The sequence below is a fragment of the Terrapene carolina genome, unplaced genomic scaffold (genome assembly GCF_002925995.2).
Source record: "Terrapene carolina triunguis isolate 2854851 unplaced genomic scaffold, T_m_triunguis-2.0 Scaffold42, whole genome shotgun sequence".
NCBI classification, from domain to species: domain Eukaryota; kingdom Metazoa; phylum Chordata; order Testudines; family Emydidae; genus Terrapene; species Terrapene triunguis.
In genome coordinates, this window is record NW_020664393.1 from 40,280,833 (window position 1) to 40,307,835 (window position 27,003).

A 27,003-nucleotide genomic window follows, 5' to 3' on the forward strand; every position below is an offset into this window, starting at 1 on the left:
CTCCTCAGGTTGATGATGAAGATGACGATGCCTATGACACTCCTCAGCTTGATGATGAAGATGACGATGCCTATGACACTCCTCAGCTTGATGATGACGATGACGATGCATATGACACTCCTCAGGTTGATGGGTATGATTCCTATGACTCCCCTCAGATTGATGATGATTACAGTACCTCTCAGCTTGAAGATGATGATACCCCAGAGCCTGACAACACACCCTTAGGTGTCCAAGAAGAAAGAGACGGGCTAGTAAATGTGAGGGAAGAACTAAACACTTTTCAAGATGTGAGTAACACAGGAGATAGTGTCCTGAGCGTTAATGAAGTAAGACAGACAGATTCCTTTGAGATGATAAATATGGCCTCAGGAAGTGCTGGAATGTTGGAAGCCATCTCTGAAGAGGAGACAGAAAGTGTAGGGAAGGTGGAAGAGAAGGAGCAGACACTACCAGTCATGAGAGAGAGTGAAGAAAGTGAAGAGAGCGGCTTTAGTCCCTTATTGAGGCTGCATGAAGCTGAAGTGCAAGCAAAAAGTGACTCTAATGAGGATGAGCATGAAGGAATGCAGGAGGAGGAGGGAAATTATGATTATATGGATTATGATAGTGATAGTTATGATGGAACTGACGACGATGATGATGATGAAGAAGAAGAAGAAGAAGAAGGAATAATGGATATTTATTACTCACAGTGTCAGAATAAAAACGTTGGTGTCCAGCTTTTTGCTCCTTCCAAAGAAATGGAAGATAGTGATGAATGTAATCAGAATATTGATGCCTTGGATGGTTATCTTCCTTTAAAGCACATGGCAGTTGATAATATTTTGCAGTTAGATTCCAACAGTCAAAAAAGTAATCTATGCTCTGATAAATCCAATTTAAAAAAACATAAAAATGTATCTGATGTTTCTGAAGAAGGAAGTCTTGATCTTACAGATAAAACCAAAGAGGAAGGACAGCAAGAAATTGAAAGTGCTTCTGAGGATTTGGTAGAAAGCAAACATATGTTTGAAGATATTACTGAAAATATCCAACCTGAAAGCATCATTGGCACTGAATGGCTGTTATCTAACAGTGAAGAAAGTCACCTCACACAGCATACGACTCTAACGCCTGATCTTGGCATGAATGATACCATGGCAACAGACCCTGCAATAATTCAGGAGGGATCTGCGTGTGCATCCCCATCTGCTATTGCTAAGGAAGCTGCTGCTGCAAACATTCAGACTCAAATAGACTTCCTCCCTTCAGAAGATCTGTTACCAGTTCATGTCATAACGAAAAACGAGAACAATATATCTGTGCCATGTTCAAATTATGAGCAAAGACAGAACACAGAGGAAGATATACTCGTGAAGCACATGTCAAATAATGTGACTGGCATAGAACTGCTTAAGGTAAATTCATCCCAAATGGATAATAAAGTAGTCAGACATGTGCCTTATGTGAATGACAGTGATAGTCTAGGTTCTCTTACTGACTTAGTACACCCAGTCACAAATAAAGAACTTGGTCAAATAGAAATAGGTATTGACATTTCTAAACAAAATATAAACATGGTGACTATTATAAAGGAAAGTCATATCCAGGAATTAAGTAAAAGTCCCATTCATATGGAAAGCCTTGGAGAAATATTTGATGGATCTATTAAAACAGGTTGTGAAATTGCTGTTTCAAATGAAGAAAAAGTAAATGTTGGACAAGCCTCGAGTGATGCTAAATCAGGACATTACAGTGACTTTGATACAGTGAAATCAGATGAATTTATGGAAGAGTTTGACCTTTCTGCTTATTTAAAACAATGTGCAAAAGGCATAAAAGCAAAAGATAGTTCAGAACTGAATAAGGCTGATTCTTGTTACCTTAAGGAAGGTGAAACTGGTGAAAATTATATACAGAATGGAAAAGAGTTAGTGATACCTGACTATGTTATTGATATGGGAGCAGGGCATCCAACCGAATTAAGTTCTAATGCTCAATCCTCTCCCCTGACAGTTACAGTAAAATCAAAGGGAATAAATGTTACCACAGAAAATGAGGCTATCATCTGTCAAGAAACTGATAAAGTTCTTAAAGACACTTCAGAAAATGACATGATAGTTAGTCATGAATTTGCCTTTAAGAAAGCTGACACAGAAGGAAGTTCTGAGAATGTCCAGGAGTCAGAGGACAGGGCTGAAACCAGACATTCTGGGAACCATAGAGGTGCAGCAGACTTTTCTTCTAGACCTTTGGATAACATAGGTGATAGCTTGGATAATATTGTGCAGAGGAAATGTGAAACACTGGTTTGTTATAATGGAGTAAAAAACATTATGGAACAGAATATTTTAGCCAACAAGACTGATGTAATTGAAAATGGTGTCAGGAAAGAAAAGCCTGTAGAATCATTTCACAAAGAAGTGATGCTCCCCAAAGACTTGCAAGTAGAGGAGGGTATATCACATTCTCCTGAAGTATCTGACACACTAATTGAAGACTTAAAGAATATTTTAAAAAAGAAATTGAAAGATGGCCATGTTTTCTGCAAGCAGGAAGGTGAACCTTTAAATTACTCTGACACAAAATTTTTAATGCAAAATTTACTTAAAATGATTAGTCGCACACACTTGGGGAATGAGACTTCCAGTGAGTCAAATATCAAGCAAACACGTGATGACATTAGCGCTACACTAATGGCTACCCCATCGTGCATAGATCAAAAGGACTATGATAATCTTCAGTTATCTTGGCCTGATAACAGGAGTCCTGACCTCCTCCTTGATATATTGAAGCAAAACCACTGCAACCAAAAGACTGATAATCCATATGAAACAAGAAGTGAAGAAGCCCAGAATGAAAGAGACCAAGAGAGAAAAGCTACAGCTCCTAAACTTATTACTTCTCAACTTGAACAAATCTTCCAAATCCCACCTGGAGATGAAAGTTCATACAGATTCGAGGAATTGATGACTGATTTGGCAAAAGACTTGCTTACCATCTCACAGACTGCTGATATCACCACAGATGATGAGTGTGTAAGCAAAGCAGAGGAGCTGGGTACTCTTTTCTCAACAGAACTAACAGAATTTGGATCAGAAACTCTCAGAGGGAATTCATTGGTTCACAGCACAGCTATTATTTTGGAAAATAACCAGAAGCCTGAGAAGTCAGACAGTCCATCCAAAAGCTTTTCTGAGGATGTTCTGCAAATGAAAGAAGCTGCCCCAGGAGACAACCCAGGAGGCATGGTAAGTAACAACTGGCACAGTTACACATTTTATGTTAAAGGAGTTGCATGCATCCTTTTAAATATTGGAGATCATTACTAAACCAAAACCAAAACCAAAACCAAAACAAACAAAAAACCCACATATCAAACACTCCAATTGTAAATTTAAAACAAATTGTAATGGAAACAAATGTTATGTTTCTCTATTAGCTCAGAAAGCATTTTTTGATTGTTAAAACTTATTTTCAGATGTTCAGTGGAGTACAGCAGTGTTTAAAGTATACAGAGAAACTGCGAGGACATTTGGCAATGGTTCAGGATATGAAATTCCACTTAGATAATGAGCAGCCTATTAGTAACAACTTGGAAATGCTAAAAACCCAACTTGAACAATTAGAGGTAAGTATAATATATTTCTTATTTCTATGGTGTACTAAGAAGCACATAGATAATACAGTGCAGGATGCTATAGAAAGCCCTAATATAAAGAGAGAGATCATGTGGTTCAGATTTTAAATACAATTACATGAATTTACTTTTAAACCTGTTTCTCTTAGTAAATTTAATGCATCTTGTTTATATTTTGTTTGCAGTCATTTGAATCAGGACTGGCTGCTTTTGCTGTTGTTCTAAAAAAAGATCTGAAGTTGACAGAAGAGTTTTTAAAGTCTCTGCACAAAGATGGTCCCAAAGAACAACTTAAAGAGCTAAAAATAACATATGAATATTTACAGAAGGCCTTTTTTGTGGTCTGTGATATGTCTTCAAAGCGTGCAAAACAAATAGTCTTTGCTGTTGACTCTGAAATGGTATGTTTCTATTAAATGATTTTTTTGTGTGTGTACTTGCTTCACTTTACTTTAAAGTAGTTCAGTTAAAAATAAATATTTTGGTTTGGTTTTATTTTAACATAAATTAGGTGTCAGATTTTCTTTCATTTAATATCAGATTTGGCTGGTTAGACTATGATACTGTAAATAAATATGTAACTTTCCTTTCTAGTCTAAGCTTTCAATATTGCATCAGGAACTTCTAAGCAGACTTCAGAAGTTTTCAGACTGGATCACAGAAAACAGTAAAACTGTGAACAACCTGACAGTGAATACTAGTGATATAGAAAATGTGAAGCAAAGCTTACAACTGCTCAAGGCAGGTATCATTGATGTTAAATGATAAAATAGTGTAACTAATTATCAGAAAAGATAATGTAATGTTGGCTCTGCTTACATCTATTGTAAGAAATCTGGCCCCATCTGAATGTGTAATGCAGGACTGCAACCTATCCCAATTATTATAATTACATCCTATGCTTAAACTCCAATCTCTTCAATGAGTTTAATGTACATTCGCAAAACAGCTATGGTGGGTGCTTTAAAGAAACAAAAGTGGGGAAAAATCCAAAACCATGAATTCAAGTACCTCCTAAACACCCTCTTCATGTGCTACCCGTGAAGACGTGAACAGAACCAACTGTTCAAATGTATATATGGAATGTAAAATGGGCAATGACTTAATTGGGGTTTGAATAGGGTTGCAGAGTGTTTAGTGACTTCAGTAGGGTTGCATGAGTGTAACTGAGGGCAGAATTTGCCCGCAGGTGGAGAGGAGAGTGGGGTGTCACTCTAGATTGCAGAGGAAGGCAAGAAAGCCAGTGGCAGGAAATACCTTCAGTAGATATTCTCCCATTTCTAGTTTTTGCAGAACTGCTCCTCCAGTTAGGCAAATGGCTCCCCAGTAGTACCTGTTCAGTGTTGATGGTCAGTCAGTCCTCTGATGTGAAAAAGTAAGAAAGCAAATAAGGAGAAGACTGAGCACCATCCTTATTTGGAACTTGATATATAAACCCCTGATCAAGAAGGCAAAACAAGCGAAAACTCAGCCAGTTGTCTTGTCTTGGAATACAAGTTTTTAGACTAATTCTTTCTTTTGGTTAAATTTTTCATCAAAAACATAGTTGAACATTGAGCTAGGGATAGTATTATTTCTCTCTGAAATATGCTTTATGAACACTGAACCTTTCTTTACGATCAGTCATTTCCCCTTGTTTTATTTACAGAACAATTCAAAAGAGCTTGGCTGTATGAAGATACAACTGGACTCCATAGCATTTGATGTTCAGTTCTTCATTTCTGAACATGCCCAGGATCTTTCTCCTAATCAGAGCAAACAGCTGTTGAGGCTCTTAAATAGTACTCAGAAGTGTTTTCAGGAAGTACAGGAAACAATCACATCTCAGATGGAAAGTTTAGAGGGACTGTTACGGACAGCACAAGATCTTGGTGATCAGAAGGTTTGCCTTTCTGTGACAGTGTGTGCTTAGTGTTTTATCGATATAGATGAGGAATTTTAATACTAATGTGTGATTATGTCATACCAGAAATGAGTTGCTTGGGAAGCATTGGCTATAGGGTTAAATATGTTATAATATCCTATACATTTTATTATATTTGCCTTCATTATTCTACAAAGACTGTATCAATTAGGTTTGATAAATAGTTGTTACGGTCTTTCTGTGTTACGACCATTCTTTTTAGTGCTATCATATTAGAAAGTGGATAGATACTTGAGTTTTCAGACATCATTATCGACACAAAAGCAAGGGGATCAAGTCTAGTATTTCTGTCAGACTGAAGGAAAAGTATTTGTGTTTGCTTACAATCATGAATAATGTAGCAGTTGTGTTTGTAATTAGCTAAATGATTATAGTCAGGGCTGACTTAGAGGATGCCCTCAGTATACCTGTACATCCCTTCCTCTCATAGAAGCACAAATGTAAGCCTCAGAAGGCAACAATTCACCCACTATTGATATGTTAGGAAAAAGTTATTTAGAATCCTGAGGATTTGTAACATTCTAAGAAAGTTGTTGCCAAGGTGCTATGGCAGAGAAATATATAAAAATGGGTGAATAAGAAGCATCTATAAGAATTTGGTAACAATAATGATCCTGCATGTTTTATTCCTCTATATTGCTTAAAAGATGCAAGCATTTTCTACACAGGTAACATGCATACCAACTAAACTAACACACCTGTCACAACTAACCTCTGTTTTGGTATCCTTTTTCAGAACTAATAGTGTTTATCACAGATTTCAAGAGATTAAGAGATGTGGATTTTCACTTCTGTTGGTTGGAGGTTTCACTTGCACACATATGCATGGCCAGATTTCTGCTGGGCAATTCCATCAATACATGATCTCTTTTTACTTACAGCATATGTAAGGTTTATGATCCATAACTTCTATATATTCACCTTGCTCAAACTGTGTACCACTGCTATCATGTTTACAGCATACTTTTAAAATGATTGCCTTGCAATATTGTTGTTTAAAAAGTAGTTTGTAAGGGAGCTTCTGATGATGCCTATGCAGGATTTTGTGTTTTATTTTTGCTCCAAATTAGGATGTGGCTGAGCAGCAGCAGGAATGCAAGGAGAAACTACAGGAAATATGTGATCTCTTTACACAAACAGAAAATCGACTCATTGGTCACCAAGAAGCTCTTGTTATCGGAGACAGCAAGGCTGAGTTAAAGCAATACCAAACCAAACAAGAGGTGAAAACTTGACTAAACAGCAGCAACCTTAGTATTCTTATGATGTATTTTTGATTGGTTTCTTTATGGACTGTAACTAATCTGAGATTACATTAAGAAGACTAAGGCCGGTTTTAGGCCAACCATAGCAAGCACTGACTGCATGGGGGATGTAGAAACGGGAGCTGCCTCAGGATCTCATGCTGGTTCTGTGCAGAAAAGAATTATGGCACTACCGATAATGTGCTTGGTTCTCTGCAAGGAAAAGTATTGAAGAGCGATATCCAAATTTGTTATGTGATACCCTGGGCCAGTTAATTCACACAGCAATTTTGACAGCAGCAATGGAGGTGGCCTCTCAGTTTTCCCAATGGTTTGGAAATCAGCACAACATCCCTGGGGATAGAAAAACAGGACAGAGAGGGAGGGAAAGAGGGAAAAAGAAAAAGACACAAAACCATGCCTTGTTGACCGAAGGTAAGGGATTGAACCTGTACAGTACTCCCATTCATGGTGGCTTGATAAAAAGCAAATGAATAGACTGTCTGCGATGTACTGTATACTTTCAGAAACAATCTTGTAGCATGCCTGAGATCTAACGTGATTCTGCAGTTCAAAAGCATTCTTGCCAGATGTGAGAAAATCACATGTAAGTGAGCCCAAGCTTATTATGTCAAAATCATATGTGAACTTTATAACTGGAAGCATGGAGTGTTCTGCTCACATCGTTATTGAAACTTTTTTTAAAAGGAGTTCTCTACCATCTTTTTTCCCCCATAAATTCTGTCCCTCTAGTGATGGCAGCAGATTCCCTGGGTGCCTTTTTATAACTTTTTCACATTTTCTGTTATAATCTTGTGACAACATGTACATCTGAAAGCTTTTCTTTTAGTTTGCTATTAGACCCTGCCCTTATGCCAAAACTTAACTTTTACTCTGTTAATACTGAGGTAGATCTCCCACTGACATCAGTTAAGATTTTGCCTCAGTGAGGACTTTAGGATTTAGCATTTTATGTTTTTTATTATTATTTAATATTTATATTCTAGTAGTGCACATAGGTCCCGGGGAGGATCAGTAACCCATTGTGCTGAACAAAAGTAGACTCATTCCCTGACTCTAAGAGCTTATAGTCTAAGATTACCAGCAACATTCCAAGGGAAAGAAAGAGGGATAGACGAAATTATTATGTACAAATATGTATTTGCTTTATAAATATCCTCTATCCACAACTGCCCCAAAGCCTAGCCCTCATTTCTTGATTGATTTCTTGTGGGCATCATGGCAGAAGCAGGACTTGGGAGGGGATTTGAAGGAAGAAAAGGTTCCTTATGGATCAGTTCAGGGATAGCATTCCATGTATAAGGTGGGGTATGGAAGAAAGCACAAAGATTTTTTAGGGGAGAAGCTGTATCTTATTTAATATAAAATATTTACTGTGTCCAAAGGAAGAGCATCCAAAATATTTGTTAGTGCGTTAAAATGAGCTGCTCTTTCTCAAACTAAATATCAAAAAACACAAAACCCACAAGCCCATATGAGAGTCCAAAACTTTTTATCTAGTGGCACCATAAACATCACCCTGCTCTTAAGGCCTTTTGGCTTATGATTCTCCCTTATAATCCTTTACATTAATTTAGACCTACTGTGCCAAATTCAGAAGTGAGGTGTAAGGGTTGAGATGTAATTACATGTCGGTAATCGGATGTGAGTTTAAGTGAGTCTAAAACTCTCTGAGGCAGTCTAGAGGGAGTCTAAGTTCGTGCAACACACATATTGAGAAGAAGGGACCAAAAGAAGGTATACATCTATCAGTTTAGACTCCCTCTAGACCTGCTTCAGCTCTGGACTTGTCCCAGGACTGTTATGCAGAAATGCATTATTACTATGGTCTGTGGAACATTTGACTTATCCCACTCTAGATTGTTAAATGAGTTATTCTTTAACACTTTAACAATAGACTTCTTTGCTCTCCAAACTAATGACTGGTACCACACTCTTGATCTCTCAAGCTGCCAAGGCTCAACTGTGAGATATTGTGGGGGTCAAAATCCCATCTGAGAAACAAAAGCATAACTCATCTGAACTAATGTAATAAGTGAGTTTACAAGAATGTGTGGGATAAGATGAGTTAGGCTGTCCTTTCAGTGAGGGACTTCTGAGAAGTTTGAAGTGAAGTTCAGGTAGATAATTTATCTACCTTCTTTTGTTGTTTTTCCCACAAGGAGTTACAGAAAGATATGCTGGCAAGTGCACAGGCACTGGCAGAGATTGTGAAAAACACTGAGATGTTCTTGAAAGAGAATGGAGGAAAGCTGTCACAAGAAGACAAGACTATTCTTGAACAGAAACTTAATGAAGCTAAGACAAAATGTTTGCTGCTTAGCCAGAAGGCAGAAAAGTCCAAAAAAGTGCTGGATAAAGCTGTGACAACAGCTATTAAGCAGGAAACAGAAAAGGTTCTTATGCATCAATTCTACATCTTTATTTGAATTTTTAAAAAGTCTTAGGGGAATTGTCTTTCCACTTATTACTGGTTTGTCAATGAGAGATGAAAGTCATATATTTTACTTGGGTTACTATCAAAGTAATTAGTGCATGTTTGTTTTACAAATACAGCAAATTCTCAATATGTTAGTTAATAGATATTTTCAGATTTTAACAACATATTTTTAAATGATTCAAATCTCCACATTTGAAACTATGTAAAGGCTAAAAATGATTTCAGATTTCAAATTATGAGCTTTCAATGTGTAGGTTGCTGCCATAGAACAACTGGAAGAGAGTAAAAATACGATTGAAAATCTCTTGGATTGGCTGTCAAATGTGGATAAGTCAGCAGAGCATGGGGATGAGAAATGGACGCTGGCAATAGAACAGAATGGAACCCATTTTAAAGAAGGGGATGTAAAGGCTTTGGAGGGAGAAGAGGATGAAGTCAATGGTAACCTGTTGGAACTTCAGCAACAGACTGAAACCCATGTAGATGGCAGAGTAAAAACCACAGACAGTAACCTGAACCAGCAGTATCAGAAAGTCAAGGTACTACATGTTACCAGCTATGGCAAATATTCAGCACTTAGTTACTATGGTAATAAGTCAACTGGAGTCAATGAAAGCCTTTCCATCAGGTTTCAAAGAAATACGTAATGTACATTGATAGATATTCTGTTAATGGAGAAGGCATTAAAAAGAGTCAGTGTTTGTCAGTTACCACACAGGTACCCAGTTATTTCCTGTTGTAAGAATGGGAGAAACTGCAGTGTTCTCAGTGGCAAATGTTGACATCTTAATGGTGATCACAGTGCCCTTTATTTTCCTAGGCTGAAATGAACACAGTACAATGTTTATTGTAGATAAATAAAGTACTGTAGGCAGAAACACAGCTTCATAATCTTTCCTGATCCTTGTCAAAGATAAATTATAATTTGGTCTGATATATTTCCCTTTGATGACTGAACACAGATTGCACACAGCTACCGTTATTGGATGTTGAGATTATTAATCTACATTATTCTCACTTTAAAAGTGACAAATTCCCAGAGGGTAAAGCACCATATTATGAAGGCTTCAGCAGGAGCTGCAAAACTCCACAACAGAGCAATTTTAAGATATCTGCTCCAGCCAGCATATTTAATTATGACAGCCTTCTGTATTTTAGATACAGTTTTAACAGCTCAAACCCTTTTACATTCTGAGCGATGGAACTAATGAAGGATCTGCAGAAATTGATCAAAGAAACACTCAGTATTTTGGAATAGCTTCCATGTAAAACCTTCTTAAAGAAAATGGAAGCATAGGTGGTTTTGTTTGTTCCTATTGATGCTCTTTAGAAAATAGTATTAACAGAGGGCTCAAATCTGATCTTCGATAACTGTCTACCGCACATATATGGAGAAGCACCAGAGCCCATTTTACAAAATACATAGTCATTGTTTCTATAGGAAATGAGGCACTTCAGGAACTGAGGTGTTTTAAAAGATATGGTCTTTTTTCCCCCAGAGCCGAACATGTTTTACATCAGGTTCTTTTAGTGTGTATTTATAGCTCCTATCATTTATTAGTTTTAACTTGGTGAAATCTATATAGTATCTAATGTGTATGGATTTTTTATGAGATAGAATGGCAATTTTTCTATAAGGAAAGATTTTTTATAATCATCTTGAGAACTGTTTATTAAAATCCAAAAATGGAAATATAAAAATTAGCAATGACTTTTATTCACTCAAAATAAATAGGAAATATCTATTCTCCCTTTGATATATCTGGCCCATGGTTAGAACCAGGAGCTATTGTGTGTGCAACTGGTAAAGGAATACTTACACTTATAAAAAACTGCCCATCATTTAGCATGTTGTATAATGAATCAAAAATCTTGGGAAAATTTAAAGTGGTGGTTTCTGACTGGGCTTGCCTGTAGATGGTAATCCATGCAAGTTGTGTTAGAAATATAGGTCCTCAGCTGATGTGCATCAGTGTTTCTCCAAGTTCCATTGATGTCAAAAGGGCTTTGCCCATGTATACACTAGGGTCTGATCTGTAATTACCAGTAGTTATTTTTTACAGTTTGAAAATGCTATAGGTAAATAATGAATAAGAGTGGCATTTTTAATGAGCAACTCAGAATGTTGAAAGGCTTTATCACATCTCTTCTGCTTGATCAGAGAACAATTTTTGAGTAATTTAATTTAAACATCCCTTCTATTCATTATTTACATTACTCACAAATTGTTCTCTGATCAATCAGAAGAGATGTGGAAAAGCCTTTTAACATTCTGAGCTGCTTTGTAATTTTGGTCCATGTTGTGCTATCAGTTTCTAGACAGAACTCCTCAGTGATTTCAGTGGAGACTTCTGATTAAAAAAAAGTGCTGTGATGGAACCCTACAGGAGGATACTAGTCATAAATATTTTTTTTTCTTATAGGCTCAACATGAGAAAATTATTTCTCAGCAACAGGCTGTTATAATAGCAACTCAGTCTGCCCAAGCTCTACTTGAGAAACAAGGCCACTACCTTTCCCCTGAAGAAAAAGAGAAGATGCAAAGGAACGTGAAGGAACTGAAAGTCCAGTATGAAACTGCTTTAGCTGAATCGGAATGGAAAATGAAGTTAACACACTCTCTGCAGGAAGAACTTGAGAAATTTGATACAGACTACAGTGAGTTTGAAAGCTGGCTGCAGCAGTCAGAACAAGAACTTGAAAACCTGGCGGCCGGTGCTGCTGACTTCACTGGTATCATGACCAAGCTCAAAAGGCAAAAGAGTTTTTCAGAAGATGTTATTTCTCACAAAGGTGACTTACGGTACATTACAATTTCTGGACAGAGGGTGTTAGATGCGGCTAAATCTTGGAGTAAAAAAGATGGTGTCAAGGTTGACAAAGATGGTATTGATACTTCAGCTACTTACATAGAGGTGCAAAGTAAACTGGATGGTGCTTCAGATCGTTTCAAATCTCTTTATACTAAGGTACGTTTTATTTACATCTGAATGCGTAAGGGGAAAATAGTTGGCTCACCAAATATTTATGTGAAAGATGATTTACTATTAAAGCAAACTGGAAAGGAAGTGATAGATTCTCCAGCTCTTGAAGTCCTCAGCTCAAGGCTGGATGCCTTTCAAAGAGAGATACTTTAGTCAAACACAAGTTATTGGAGTAACTGTGTGAATTCTATGGCCTGTATTATACAGAGGTCAGACTAGATGATCTAATGGTCCCTTCTGGTCTTAAAAATCTATGAATCTATATGAAAGCAGAGTGTCTGAATAATATTTTGGAACGGAAGGAAACTCTATGGTTCCTCTAGATTTTGTCTACCTACTGCATCTGCCTATCACTTGTGCCCTGAAATTTTTCCTTCCAAGTGGTAACCTACTTCTAGTCTTATTAATACAAATACAATAAAAGCCAGGGCCTGCCAAAATTAGCATTCAAAATATAAATTTGATAGAAAGCTTTAATTTATCTGTGGCCTATTCTAGTTTTTCCTAGTCTGACCTCCAAAGTTGGCAGTGGGCTCTCAGAAACCACTGCCTTTAAGGAGCAATTCCATTCCCTGGCCAATGAGAGCTGTGGGGACGGTGCTGGGGGGCGGGGACAGCGTGCAGAGCTGACTCTCCCCCCCCGGCCCCGCACCAGGGGCTGCAGAGACATACCAGAAGCCGTCCGCTTCTGGGAGCGGCATGGGGCCAGGGCATGCAGGCAACCTGCCTGAGCCCTGCTGCGCCAGGGCCCCTCTTAGCCCGGGGCTATGGGCTGCAGCCCCTAAAGCACCTGCATTAATCCGGGCCTACTTTGGCACTAATCCCTACCCCTTTTCTGTGTGATTGCCTGCAGCGCCCCTGCAGAGCTGGACTTTGTGTTGCAGAGATGGTGCGGGCTCCCTTCACAGCCTCTCCATATCCTGGCACAACCTATTCAGAGGAGGTGAACCAGTTCTGTAGCCAAAGGGCCCTCTACACCTGCAAAGCAGAGGACAGGGTTTCCCATTCTATGCTTAAAGAATCACACTATGATTTTTAAATTTGTGTTGAGTGTTTGAAGTAATTTTCTATGTGCATTTTTAAGTGGAACTTCATTGCTTTTGAGAGGTGTTAGATTAACAGTCTCTTAAACTTGTCTTTCACTAGTCCACTAGAAAGGGATAGCATGGGCAGCAGCAGTGCTAGGTTCTCCATGCTATCCTGCCAGTATGTCTCAGTGCTGTCCTGGAAGGTTAACTTCTGGGTGAGGGAAATGAATTCTGTGTCTGTGTCTTTCACTCTGAGGACACCTATTCACCAGGAACTGGACTAAATCACCAACTCGTTTCGCATCTGACTCACGAACACCTTTCAGATAGCAACAAATGTCATTCCATTTACTGTTCAGCATGGATAGCACCATTATAATTTTAACCTTCACAGTTGTAACGCAGCGTTGCATTGATCTGTTTAAGGGAGATTTATATGTGTGTCACTGTAGCTCTGCTCAGCAGTCTCATCCCTGTGCCAGATGTTCATAGGTTTAACCCTGGGCCTAAGCTGCTACTGCTGTAGTGTTGCGTGGTAAAAGGTGCCATCTTTTGGCTGGGATGTTCCTGTCACTAAAGGCATGTCTACACTACAAACGTAAGTTGACCGATGTTAGGTCGTTTTACAGCCATTGCAGTAATTACTGCAGATTTACATGTCCACATCACCCTCCTGCTGTGGGTGCTGCATGTCCTCACCAGGAGTGCTTCCACCAAGTGAAGAGGGGCTGTGTGGGGGACTGAGAACCCAGGCTCTCGGCTCTGCACGGAGCTCCCTGCTGGGAGCCCAGGCCAGGTTCTCAGCTCTCCGGTCCTTGCTGGGAGCCCAGCTATCACCCAGGCTCTCAGCTGTGCACGGAGCTCCCTGCTGGGAGCCCGGCAGCTGTCCAGGCTCCAGGCACGAAGATCCCTGCTGGGAGCCCAGGGGGACAGCTGGGCTCCTGATGTGGAGCTCTGTGCCTGGAGTCCAGGAGGCTGCCGGGCTCCCTGTGGGGAGCAGGGAGCCCAGACAGCAGCCTGGCTTGGAGCAGGGAGCTGGGATCCCGGGTGGCAACCCAGTTCGGAGCGGGAAAGTGGGAGCCCGGGCACCAGTTCAGTTGGAAACTGGGAACCCGGGCAGGAGTTCAGTTGGGAACGGAGGAGCTGGGAGCCTGGGCAGCAGTTCAGTGGGGACCTGGAAGCTGGGGGGCAGCTGGGCTCTAGCTGGAGCCCCCCCCTTCCCCCCTCCCCAGCTGCCAGGGGTGACAGCTAGAGCTGTGAGCCAGGTGCGGGATTTTCAGCGGGGAACCTACCAGCATTTCTTGTCAATTTCACGGCTCCAGTAGGGAGCCATGAAATTGATAAGAATGACAGCCAACAGCTGATGTAAGTAACACAATGTCTACACAGACATTGTTTGGTTCTAACTACATGGACATAAGCGCTATGCTAGAAGTGGAGTTATTATGTCGCTGTAGTAGACACTTACATTGATGGGACCAAGGCTGTAGCGTAGACACTGACGCAATTAAGTTGACATAAGCTGTCTTACGTTTACCCAACTCTGTAGTGAAGACCAGGCCTAAAACTCATTCTTGCTCATCGCTTTTTGTTCTCCAGGTAGATGTTATATAGTCTCTAGCACTTTTCAACTTGTTTTTCTGGCCAGCATTCCTTTTCTCAATAAAGGCTTGATCCTATGAGGTACCATTGAAGTCTGTAGGAGCTGAGGGTGCTCAGCCCTTGCTAAATACTCTGCTTCTTTCAGGATTGAGTCCTATGATGGTTTTTGAGTGAGCTCTTGCACGATCATTGTCTAAGTCATTGATTTAGGTCAGGTCACGACACCTTGATTATGAAACCAAATTCTGATCTGTTTTCTTGAACATTTGGTGAGCAAGCATCTCTCCCTGTTTGGAGAAACTCATTGACATTTTCTCACTAAACCTGCAGTGAAAAGTAGGATCGAAAGCTGCTGTTATTAATAGACTGGATTCTACCTAATTCTACCTAATCTAATCTTGGTGGGGGTAAAGACTTTGTATGCAAGATTTTCAAAGAACCTCTGTTCTGGGCATGCACACAACCTACATTCCCAGGTGCAGATGGACATGTGTTTGCACATATAGGTAACTCGCCAAGCTGCCCTGTGCATATGCACATTTAGAACACACAGCCTGAAGGCTCTTTGAATGTTTGACCCTAAATGTTCAGAACAAAAAAAGGCCTAGTGTATCTTAGACATTTCTTCATTAAACTATACTTTCCTAAGACTGGAGAAGTGGGACTGAATGCTGGGTCTCCACAGCATGGGGGAATGCTCTAACCACCAGACTACATAGTTATTGTCAGGCATGTCCTCCACCCCCAACCCCAACCAATGACTCTTCAATTATTTATCCAAAGTGCAACAGCTTCAACAGGTGAGATTGAGGGAGCCCCACATCAAACTATCCCATAGCTCAGTGGTTAGGGCACTCACGTGAGCGGTGGCAGATCATTGTTCAAATCCCTTTTCCCACTCATGCAGAGGGGGGACTTGAACCAGGAGTCTCCCACATCGCGTTACCTCTGGCTTAAGAGTTCTGAGGGAGCTCCCCCATCCCCCAGCTGTTTTGTGAGAACTTGCCTCAGGGGTTTGATCAGGTGTACTCAAGAGGCTGCCTTCCGGATTGGGCCCTGCACGTGACTTAGGCAGCCGAACACCTATTACCCTGGTTTGTGACTTGCTGTAGGATTTAGGTGGGAGACTGGAATGAGGAAGCCATGCACATGCCCAGAAATAGAAACATAGGTGCCTAGGGAACTTTTACTGCAAAAAAATAGGTGCCAAGTTTGTTCAGGCACTTGCAGGGTTCAGCAGGAGTTTTGTTCATCACGGTAGTCCCAAAACTGGGGCTTAGTGCCTAAAACAGGGAGTTAGGAGCCGAACTCCTCTTGTGCATCTGGGCCAGAGGGTCTTTTTAATTGAGACTTTCCAAATTTTGGTTGTGTAATTGATGGCAGGAGTGACTAGAGCCTTGGACAGATGCTTTTTAATCTTTGTATAAATCTAAACAAATAAATAAATCAAGTTATAGATCAATTTTTAACATACGCTGTTTTGTACATAATCATACCAAGGGCTCTAGTCTCCTTTCAGATAAACAGAATGTTTGGCCACTAGGTGGAGACTAGGTACCAAGTGTAAAAGATACAGTTGGAATATCATTTTTCTAAGCTTCACAAAATAAATATTTAAAGTAACTATTGGTAAATATTATGACTTTATGCAACCAGAACATTTTGCCAATGAAAACTGTCTCCATAGATACCAGAAGAATTTCCCTAGCATTTTATTGCTTGGCACAATTCACTGTGCGAATGGTGAGGCATGTTAACTTAAAAGACTGTAGCATTCTGCTCTGTCTGATCAGAAAAAACACCACATTTTACAAGACCAAAATAAAGTGTGAACACTTTACCAGTCCCTTAGCAGGTACAGACTTGTTATAAATAAGCCACTTCTGAAAACCAGGGTCTTCTCTTGCCCAAATTTTAGGGTACTTGCTGATATCCCCCATGTGGGTTTCCTTACCAGGAACAAGGTAAAACAACTCATGACCATGTTCAGAACTTGGTTTAAATTAACAGTAAGCTTAGTATTTTTTTCAAAACCAACCCAAAAGCTTCTGGTAAAGCAGAGAATCTATTTAAACAATTTGAAATATTTTTCTCTATTGTAGTTTCTCTTTGTTTAGGCTGATTCTCCTGTAGCTCTTCCAGAGTGTTAGGGCACAGAAAGAGAAATGTGCACCAGATTCTGCTCTCAGTTCTACAAATGTAAGTCAGGAGTAACCCCATTGACATCAGTAGAATTACACCGGTATAAAACCAGTGTGGATCAGAATCAGGCCTAGAATCAGTGTAGATCTGATTAATGTCAGGTCATCTTATGTGTATTTTTGTGCACATTAGCTAAGGTCTCAGAGGGCCAACTGGGCCGACTCTTGCACCTGCTTAGATCTCTGTGCAGATGAGGGCTCCATGGCAAAACTTCTACTGAATAATCCCTAACATTTTAGCTTATTTGCAGCATGTGGTTTAGGCAATCCCCAAAACAATTATCTTGCCCAGCAGTATTCCTAGACAAAGTATCCATTTACTACTAAAGCAAATTTAATTGTTTTTATTTTAAAAAATCACCTAGTCTAGTAATTGTCTAAATTACATTTATTGTAAAAACTGCTTTAGCCACTGCTCAAAGTTTTCAAACTTGGGTACCTGAAGCTAGGCACCTACATCTGTATTTTTATGCACATAGAAAAGGAGTTTCTTTTTTTGAGATACTGAATATTTGTAGCTCCCAGTGACTACATTTTAAGGTGGCTAACTGTAGACATCCAAATGTGAAATACTGGGCACTGTAGATCGAGAAAAATCTTTTTATGAGCACAATATGTTACTGTGAAATCCCTAAGAAATCCCACTCATATACATTTTAATGTCTGGTTTTTTCCTTCTACTTTTTTTAGTGTGGTATCCTTGGAAATAACCTTAAAGACCTGGTAGATAAATACCAGCATTATGAAGAAGCCTCATCTGGGCTTTTGTCAGGTCTCCAGACCTCTGAAGTCGCTGTGAACAAACAGCTGTCTGAGCCAATTGCAGTAGATCCTAAGAACCTCCAACGGCAACTAGAAGAAACCAAGGTAAAAAGCCCCAACAAACTAAATAAATCATCAAGTATCAGGGGGTAGCCGTGTTAGTCTGTATCTACAAAAACAACAAGGAGTCTGGTGGCACCTTAAAGACTAACAGATTTATTTGGGCATAAGCTTTCGTGGGTAAAAACCTCATCGCTTGTTGTTAAAAGGACAGAATAGACTAACATAATTTAAATGATTAAGGGCCAAATTCTTGTATCTTATGTATATATGTAGCTCCTATTGACCTTGAACTTGACTGTCTGAAGTCTTATCTGAAAATCTTTGTGTTAAGAATAAAGCACATGGTGGACTTTTACAGAAACTGGCTTAAGTGGTGAGGAAAATTGCCATTGATGGTGGGTGGGAGCAAATAACTTCTTAGTCATAGTTATCAGGTGAGGGGGTGAAAGCTGGAAGATTTAGCAGCTTGGTGGAAACTCAGTGATTCTGATAATTACTGCTTGGTAGCAGGGGCGGTTTGGGGCCGTGGTTGCTGATGGAGAAGGGAGCATCATCTTTTTGTATCTGACTTCCTACTCTTTTTTTTTTTTTTTCTAAAATCTCACCCCTTTTCTCTTCTGCTGAGATATGATTACATACAATCATAGGAATGGTTACAATGGATTAGACCTGAGCTCCATGGATTCCAGTGTCCCCTCTCTGATACTGACCTATATCAGATGCTGCAGAGGAAAGTGTAAGAACCTTGCAGTAGGCAGATGTAGAAAATCTGTCCTATCCTGATCTTTAAGACCTTCCCGGGGGGCGGGGGGGGGGGGGGAGAACATGTTTTTGATTTGAGATAACTAACTCGAGATATCTGTCTTGATGTGAAATCCTAGTGGAGATAAGACAATATAGTTTCCTAAGTTCCCTCTGAACTGCACAGCCCCGTGGCCATGCAGCAGCCTGTTAAGCGCCATGTAGGCACTCAGGGCTGCGATGGGGAGAGATGCCTCTCCTTCAGCCCTGGACCTCCTGCGGCACCCCTTCCCCAGCCTCAACTCAGCCTGGCCCAGACAGTACCATGTTTATAATTGCTCCGGGCCCACGCTCCACTTCACTTGCGCTGCAGCACTGGCTCCTCTCTGGCCCCTCCCCCGCGCTCCTCTAGGTCCGCTGGCCAAGGGCTTCTCTCCGCCCCCCTCCTCCCCTCACTCCTCTCAGCCGGATGGCGCTGAGGGCTCCTCTCTCTACCTCCGTCACCGGCAGGTAGCAGCCATCGGCTGCCTGCCAGTGATGGGGGGGAGGGGGAGGGAAGGAGGGAAAGGAGCCCACAGCTGCTGCCGCTCCTACGGGCCACCAGTGAGAGATGGTCCACTGCTTCGTTCTCCCCTGGGGAGCCCGAAGCGTGGACTGTCACTGGGGGCCCGGACTGCGGATGGACCTGCCGTGGCCCAGGGAGAGGCACCCCTCATCCCTGGCCCCACCCCAGAGCCTGCACCCCCCCGCACCTCCCCCAAACCCCTCATCCCCAACTCACACCCCCAGATGGAGCCCTCACTCCCCCACACCGCAACCCCCTGCCCCAGCCCCCTCCTGCAGCTCAACCCCCTCATCCCCAGCTCGCACCCCCAGCTGGAGCCCTCACCCCCTCCTGCACCCCAACCCTCTGTCTCATTGCTGAGCCCTTGGCCCCACCCCAGAGCCTCCAGCCAGAGTCCTCACCCCTCTGCCCCCCAACCCTCTACCCCAGCCTTGAGCACCCTCCCACACTCCGAACCCCTCGGCCCCACCCCTGCCACATGAGTTTTGTTATGTGCACCAATATGGAGGTGATGAGTCACACATCACCTCCATATTGGTGCACATAACAAAATTAATTCTGCACGTATGTGGGGAAAAATTAGAGGGAACACTGGTGTACCTCAGTATAGCTAGTTAAGGTAAAACCCAGGCTGCAGGTTGACCTTACTAACTACAGTGAGATAAAAACAATCTGTGCCTGACTGAATTCTCCATGCTCTGTCGAGCCATATGAGAGGAATCTCATGTGGCTAGGCATAGTAAGTACAGTAGAACCTCAGAGTTACTAACACCAGAGTTACAAATTGACCAGTCCACCACACACCTCATTTGGAAACAGAAGTATGCAATCAGGCAGCAGCAAAGACCCCCACGTCCCCAAAGGCAAATACAGTACATTACTGTGTTAAACATAAACCATTAAAAAAATAAAGGGAAAGCAGCATTTTTCTTCTGCCCAGTAAAGTTTCAAAGCTGTATTAAGTCAATGTTCAGTTGTAAACTTTTGAAAGAACAACCATAACATTTTGTTCAGAGTTACGAACATTTCGGTTTTCAGAACAATCTCCATTCCTGAGATGTTTGTAAATCTGAGGTTATACTGTAAGCAGTTTTCCACAGGCGCTGGTTCTGTCTCTGTGGAATCACAGGTTTGGGAGCCTGTATAAGGTACCTTGTACAAGGGATGATGAACTTTGTCATCTTTGAATTTACTACTAAGGGTTTGATTGTCCTCCACTAGCACAGGAAGGGTGCACTTTGGACCCTTTTACACCAGCACAGACACCTGTACTCAGGGTATTCACCACAAGGTCAGAACAGGCAATGATTGTTCTGTGGCCCTGTCTGGGGGTTCTGCCAAGCAGGCTGGCTTTAAGCCATTGCCAGGACTCCATAGGAGCTCTGCTAGTGAAGACCTCAGGATGTACTGAATCACTGGACCCCGAGAGGGCTATGGTTATGCTCCCTCCTTAGCCAGCACTGCTTCCTGCTGGGGTGGTGCTGAGTGGGTCCAGGCTCCTGATTGGGCTGTGAGTGCTTTGTACCAATGTGACCCACCCTCCAGGCAGATGTTCTGTCACTAAGGGACTCAGGCCCTTGGTTACATCAGCAGAAGCCAGTGGTAAACCAGGCAAAATTTAACTCTTAGAATGTGCATATCTAAACTATTGCCACATATTTGTGTTTCTGTGAGATACAGTGAAATCCCTCCAGGGCAGGGGTAGTGTCTTCTTCTGTGTTTTATAAACTACCGTGTAAATTTACAACACTACTGTTTAAAAAAAGATAACGACATGATAGGCAGAGAAGCAGGGAAAAGAATTAGAACATGCATAAGAATATATGCATGTTCTTAACATAAGGTGAAATCCTGGCTCCATTGAAGTTCATGACATAACTCCCATTAACTACGGTGGAGCCAGGATTTTATAAAAATTGTTAAACTGTCTCATAATGTAATTATAATTGAACTGGAATATTCTTCATTCATTTTCCAACTGGCAAGATAACTGCTCAGCTGTAATTTCTCTCTCTTTGTCTCTGTCTCTATCTCTGTCTCTTGCTCTTTCTCTGTCAGATGGAATATTCAACATGCATTTCATAATATAATTATGAATACTTCAGGATACTAATAATCATGTCTGAAAGCCCCGATTGAACCTATATTACCTTTCTTGCACTTTACAAATAGTTGTCATACCAGATAAGTGTTTCCTTTAGTTAGAAATCCGGACAAGCAGGCTTTATTGAGGCACAATAGAGTCACCTTCCCCCTGGGAAGTGAATGCTATACCTATCGCCCATCAGAACAGCCTGGGAAAAAACTTCTCTCTCCCACATGGCAGCACTCAAAACTGACACTTTGGTACACCAGAGCAGAATGATAGATGACACGGTGATATTATAATGATCATCATACTTTTAAAAAAGAAATATTTGTTATTTTATAATTAAAAATGTAAATTTTGAACTCTGAACTTCAAACTGATTTAGTTACATTTGTGCTTCTGAGTTTTAGAAAAGTAGGAACAACACTGATTACAATCTGAAGCTGTTTTTAAACTCTTTGTTCCCTACTCCCAAATGAATTATATCCGGTATAATGCCAATTTTCATGCAACTGACACAAAAGAAGTGCGGACTGTGGCTCCTTTATGAAACTCCTACATGGATTGCTTGCAGCACAAAAGAACGCTCAACCAGTATGTGCTGGGAAGGAGGGGGAGGTGCACAGGCTCAAAAGAGTCAAGGGAAGAATAAAAACAGGAGGTTCAGACCAGAATGAATAAAGAAGGCCAATTAGTGAATGCAAAACGAAGAGAATTTTTGAAAAAGTCAGGTGTTGTAAATTAAAGCTGCCCCTTTCAGCCAACACATGCAGTTGATAATCCATCCAGACGCTGACCTATGCAGCATAAGGATAATCTTTTTACTGAGATTAACTGTTCTTCAAAATATTCTTCAGTGCCTTAGGCACAAGCTTTCTTTCTTTCTATCACCATCTAATGTCTTCTGGTTTGTCCTATTTTTTTTATTTTATCTTTTTTTATTTTGTAAACACAATATTTGTGGCCAGTGCAAGGAAAATGCCTCTTCATTTATGTTTGAGTTTCTCTATGGCAGCTAGCGTATCAGCTGCCATATTGAAGTATATCAATGACATCCTCTTGATAGCAATGCCAAACTGAAATAGTAGTGTGTTCTGCACCAGAATGATTTCCTTGTTTTGGTATGGAAAGAACTAAAGTGCACCTCTCTTCCAGCTGCCTGAAAGTGTGTAGAGGTACCATCAGTAAAGGATGTAAAGGATGATTACTTTAGCATTGTAAGTGTATGTAACATTGCAGAATAGGTAGGACATGCCAGCATCAGAGTTCCTGCCTTTCAGAGCTTGCACTCAGTCTAAAGGCATGGGTGAGCACAATAAGTATAAAACAATACAGACCATTATCATATGGGTAAACGCAGGGTGTGTGTTCCACTGTCAGTAGAAGATTCATGGCACCAGGTGAGGCAGGGTAAAGTCCATGAAGTGTTCTTCCTGATTCAAGGCAATTTTGTACCAATTCGGTACCAGGTCTTGTTCAATACAACCTGATGGGGACTGTTTCTTGATTGCCAAAGGCTGTAAATTCTTCCTTGCACAGTTCTATGATACTGTGTTGATAAATTCATTTGTTTTTCTTTTTGATAGCTGATGTAAAGGCAGTGCAAATGGTCTTAAAAGAATTCATCAAAAGGTATATAGCAAAGTTCCACATCAGAAATCAGTGACTAAGATAAGTGTCGTAAAAGAGGAGGTCAATAGAATGTTGGATACACTAGCACAAGATCAAAAGTTTTTCTGTCAGGAAGGGATCACAGATTGGGTCAATTTTATCCCAGAAGTAATTTTTTATCTCTCTTTATTCATAGTTATAGCAGGAGTGGTGTCAACTGCTCTAATTAAGGGTGTATAATGATTTGCATTCCAACCACCTGTTTTCAGTTGCTCAATTACTCTATCAACATCATATCACAGGCTGAATTTTTTCTTTACTGGTTTCTTCCTCAAGGTGCTTTTGGAAAGTTTGAGCAAAAATGGTTTTTCTATTTTTAAATATGGTGGAAATAAAAAAATGAATGTTTCCCATTATAAAAAAAATTATTCTTACCCTTTTTTAAAAACAACTCCACTGTTAAAATTGCTGGGGATTGGAAATTGTGCACTGGGTGCGGCCAATAGTTATTTTCATGTGGTTAAGGGAGGATTCTTTGTACATTCTAGTGTGGCTGACATCACTAATAGTGAAAATTTGTTGAAAAATTACAATCCACCTAGGTGGCAGATTGTGTATATTAATGGTCACTCTGCAACAGGAAGGATGATATTGCATTCGGAATGGTGCAAATAAGGATCATTATTATGATACCCAGTCTCAGAAATCTACCTTACAAAAAAAGATTTGAGGGCTTGAGTTGTACTCCTTGTAGAAAACTAAAACTGACACTTTGAAGTTAACTGATAATCCTCAGGACGATAGAAGGGATTGAAATATTCTTAGCAATGCATTGTTCACTGTGGTTGAACACTTCAAAAAGTGGGAGACAAAATAGGAACATGGAGAAACCATGAGTGAATAGAAATGCCCTGGAAATGGAATAAGCTACATGGTCAGATAAGTGAAGTAAGTTTATAAAGGAATTCCACAGGCACCTAGATTTCTGGAAGAGAGGGATAGAACTGTCTGGCAAAAAAGCAGGAGTATGTGCTTAGGTCAAACTCCAAAAGGCATCCATGTTGCACCCTGTTGCACCATTTCCTGTTTCTAAAAATAAAGATGTGTGCATGAAACAATCCTTTAAGAACTGACCTGTAAATGGCCTGAAGGCTATTGCAGCTCCCCTTACCACTGCTCTGTTCTACTTTTTGCTTGCTCATGTCAGGCATATTCGGATATTTGTATGATAAATAAAAGTTCAGCTATGTCCACCAAATATACCTCATTGCAGGTTTCTCTTGTGTGCTGACTATGTGACTTTTAGCTGTAGTGAACAGTATTGAAATTTAAAGCAATGCAATTTTATAGGTTCTCCAGGGGCAGGTGTCTAATCACCAGGTTGCTGTAGAGAAACTGAAAAAAGCTGCTGAAGTGCTTTTGGATACCAGGGGAACTTTACTACCAGACAAAGATGAAATCCAGAAAACACTGGGTAAGAGTTTTTTATTTCCCAATCCCGTCTTTTATCTCTCAAGTCTGCACCTACATGCTGGAGGAGATAAGGGATGAATGTTCCATCCTCCCTTGTCATTTTTCATTTCTATGTCTTATTGGGCCATATGTTGCCACTACTTAGTGACTTTACTGTAGTGCTTAAAAAAAAAGAAAATAAATTCACAAATAAAATAATATTGCCATAGTGGTGTTCAAAAAAAGAGCTTACAATCAAAACAGACAGGACAGGAGAAAGGAATTATTGTTGTCCCCATTTTGCAGACAGGGAACTGAGACAAAGAGTGACTTGTCCAAGGTCACACAGGAAGTCTGCAACAGAGGGATAGTTGAGGATCATGAATATCCCCCGGTGATCTGTGTCCTGACTCTAATTATTTAAAAACTACAAAATTATTTAAAAACCAGCGAAATCCTTTCCCCCTTCACTTAAGTATTTTTCTGTTGATTGCAGTGTCACTGATAGAACATCTAATCTTAAACAATAAAAAAATTAAAACCAGAATGGCATTTTTTCCCCAATTTCTCCTGTTTTTCCAATTGTAGGCTCTGATCCTGAAACACTTATATGCTTATCTTTAAGCACATGATTAGTCTCAAATTAAGCACACATGTAAGTATTTGCAGGATCAGGAAGTATATAATAAACGTATTTGGGTTGTGTTCAACTCTGTATGGTTAAAACTGGATTAACATTGAATTTACACCTATTTAGTAAAGTAACATACTATACAGAAGAATGTACAGCAGAGTAAAGATTTTGGCACAGAGAAACTATTATAGTGGAACACATGGATAATGGCTGCTTAAACTCAATTTTTTTTCAAAGACAGACATGTGGTTTCAGTAAGAAAGGGGAAGAAGAGGCGGCTACGGGAGATGATGACTTAACTGACTTGCAAGAGTTCTTTGAAATTATTACTGCCATAATAGACAACATTATTAGAACATGTATCCGAAGCTAAAGATACAATGGAAAGATGGATATGCAGGCTTAATCCTTTAATTCCCTAGTTTTAACCTTGAAGTCAGTGGAGTACATCTGTTTAACATCGTCCGGATTACAAATTTCTTTATTAAAATCTTCTATTAAACCTCCTGTCTTGCTTATGCTCAGCTGGTGTTTTCTCTAGCATTTACACTCTTTACCTGTGATATTTTTTAAGTGAATTTTCAGTTTGGTTGGTAACTTTTCCTGTATTTTTCTCTCTTTGTCTTCCTAGCTGTTTATTTACTGTCTGAAAGATAGATATTTGATATGTATATACCTTTTGGAAGGCCTGGTATCAATGTAGATGGACAGATATAGTTCTGAAGCAGTAAAGGCTGAAAAAGAAAACTATCTCTGGGCTTTCTGAGAGTATGTACTTGTCTTTGCAACTTAGAAAGTAGGACAGGTCTGGACTCATTTTCCTTCATATGGATAACAAAAGCCACAGTGAGAATCAGTCAGTAGAAACAGAAACCTTGTTTTGCAAAGGTCTCTGTGTTGGGCTCTAGGAATCAGGAGCCCCTTGGGACAGCTTCTTCTGTTTCTTTCTGTCTCCTAGAACTCTTTTATAATTTACACTGCTTGGCCTGTTTAAGGCAATGAGGCCAACTACCCAAATTAAGTGAGTTATCCATGTTGTCCAGCTGCTTTACTGTACCCCAGTCCCAAACAAATCAGAGGGGAAGAAATACCCATGCACTCCAAGCTTCAAGAATTCTGCTCCCAGCAATCAGTAAGTCCTGGCTCAGACCCAGATCAAGATTCAGTAAAAATCCTCTTAACACCCTCGGAACAGTCACTGGCTTCCTGGACACCTGCTGGAGAGGGCCTGTAAACATCCTGTCTCTATTTACAAGGATGATATAGGTAGAATGGTGTATATCTAAATTGTTCACTCCCTCATATTTATATATACTGTATATAAGTATTGAGTATTCAAAATCTCATATTAAAAATAATCCTTGTATTGATCTTTACTGTGTTGCAACCTGTTTGCTGGTTGGGGAATTATTATTGATTATTTCACATGTTGAGATTTGAAAATGTGAGAGGACTGTAAAATATATTTTAATTTAAGAAGTTGACTAATTGGCCTTGCAAAGGGCAGGGCATGTCAACTAATTAACATATTTGACAGGTAAACACTACGGAAGGAGAGAAATTAGTGAGAGTTATGACTAGGAGCAGTGGAGTGAAATTAAAAGAAAGAGGAAAAAATCTGATTACCAGGAAAAACTTTCCAGTAATGACATGTATTAGCCTGTGGAATAGTCTCTCTAAATAATAGTTGGAATCATCATTACCTGAGACATTAAAACTAAAGGAGACAAGGAATAAGTAAATGTTCTTTAAAGAACAATTGCAAAGAGAAGGGGATGGATTAGATGAGCTAATACATTAGGAATTAGATCCTCCAGGATGATGTGGTCACTTTGGGTCACACAACCAGTGCATTCTAGCCAATAGTGTATCCAGCCTTGGGAGGTTCACTCCAGAACAAGGCAGATCATCTCCTTGTGTAAAGCGGGTATACAAGTTCTTATGTCATCATCCTACTCTGATGACAGCACAGGGGCATAGCTGGAGGAAAAAGTGTGGGATTGGGATGCCCTATGCTTCA

General features: G+C 40.3%; 1 protein-coding gene across 1 annotated transcript in view; it reads left to right on the forward strand.

Moving 5' to 3' along the window:
• Positions 1-27,003, forward strand: part of DST (dystonin) — a 361,566-nt gene that overhangs the window by 206,934 nt on the left and 127,629 nt on the right. The window contains exons 36-41 of the mRNA XM_026654897.1: positions 6,617-6,769; positions 8,974-9,207; positions 9,506-9,790; positions 11,675-12,220; positions 17,757-17,933; positions 24,248-24,371. Of these exons, the coding sequence (XP_026510682.1) occupies positions 6,617-6,769; positions 8,974-9,207; positions 9,506-9,790; positions 11,675-12,220; positions 17,757-17,933; positions 24,248-24,371 (1,519 nt within the window). The remainder of the gene's footprint in view (positions 1-6,616; positions 6,770-8,973; positions 9,208-9,505; positions 9,791-11,674; positions 12,221-17,756; positions 17,934-24,247; positions 24,372-27,003) is intronic.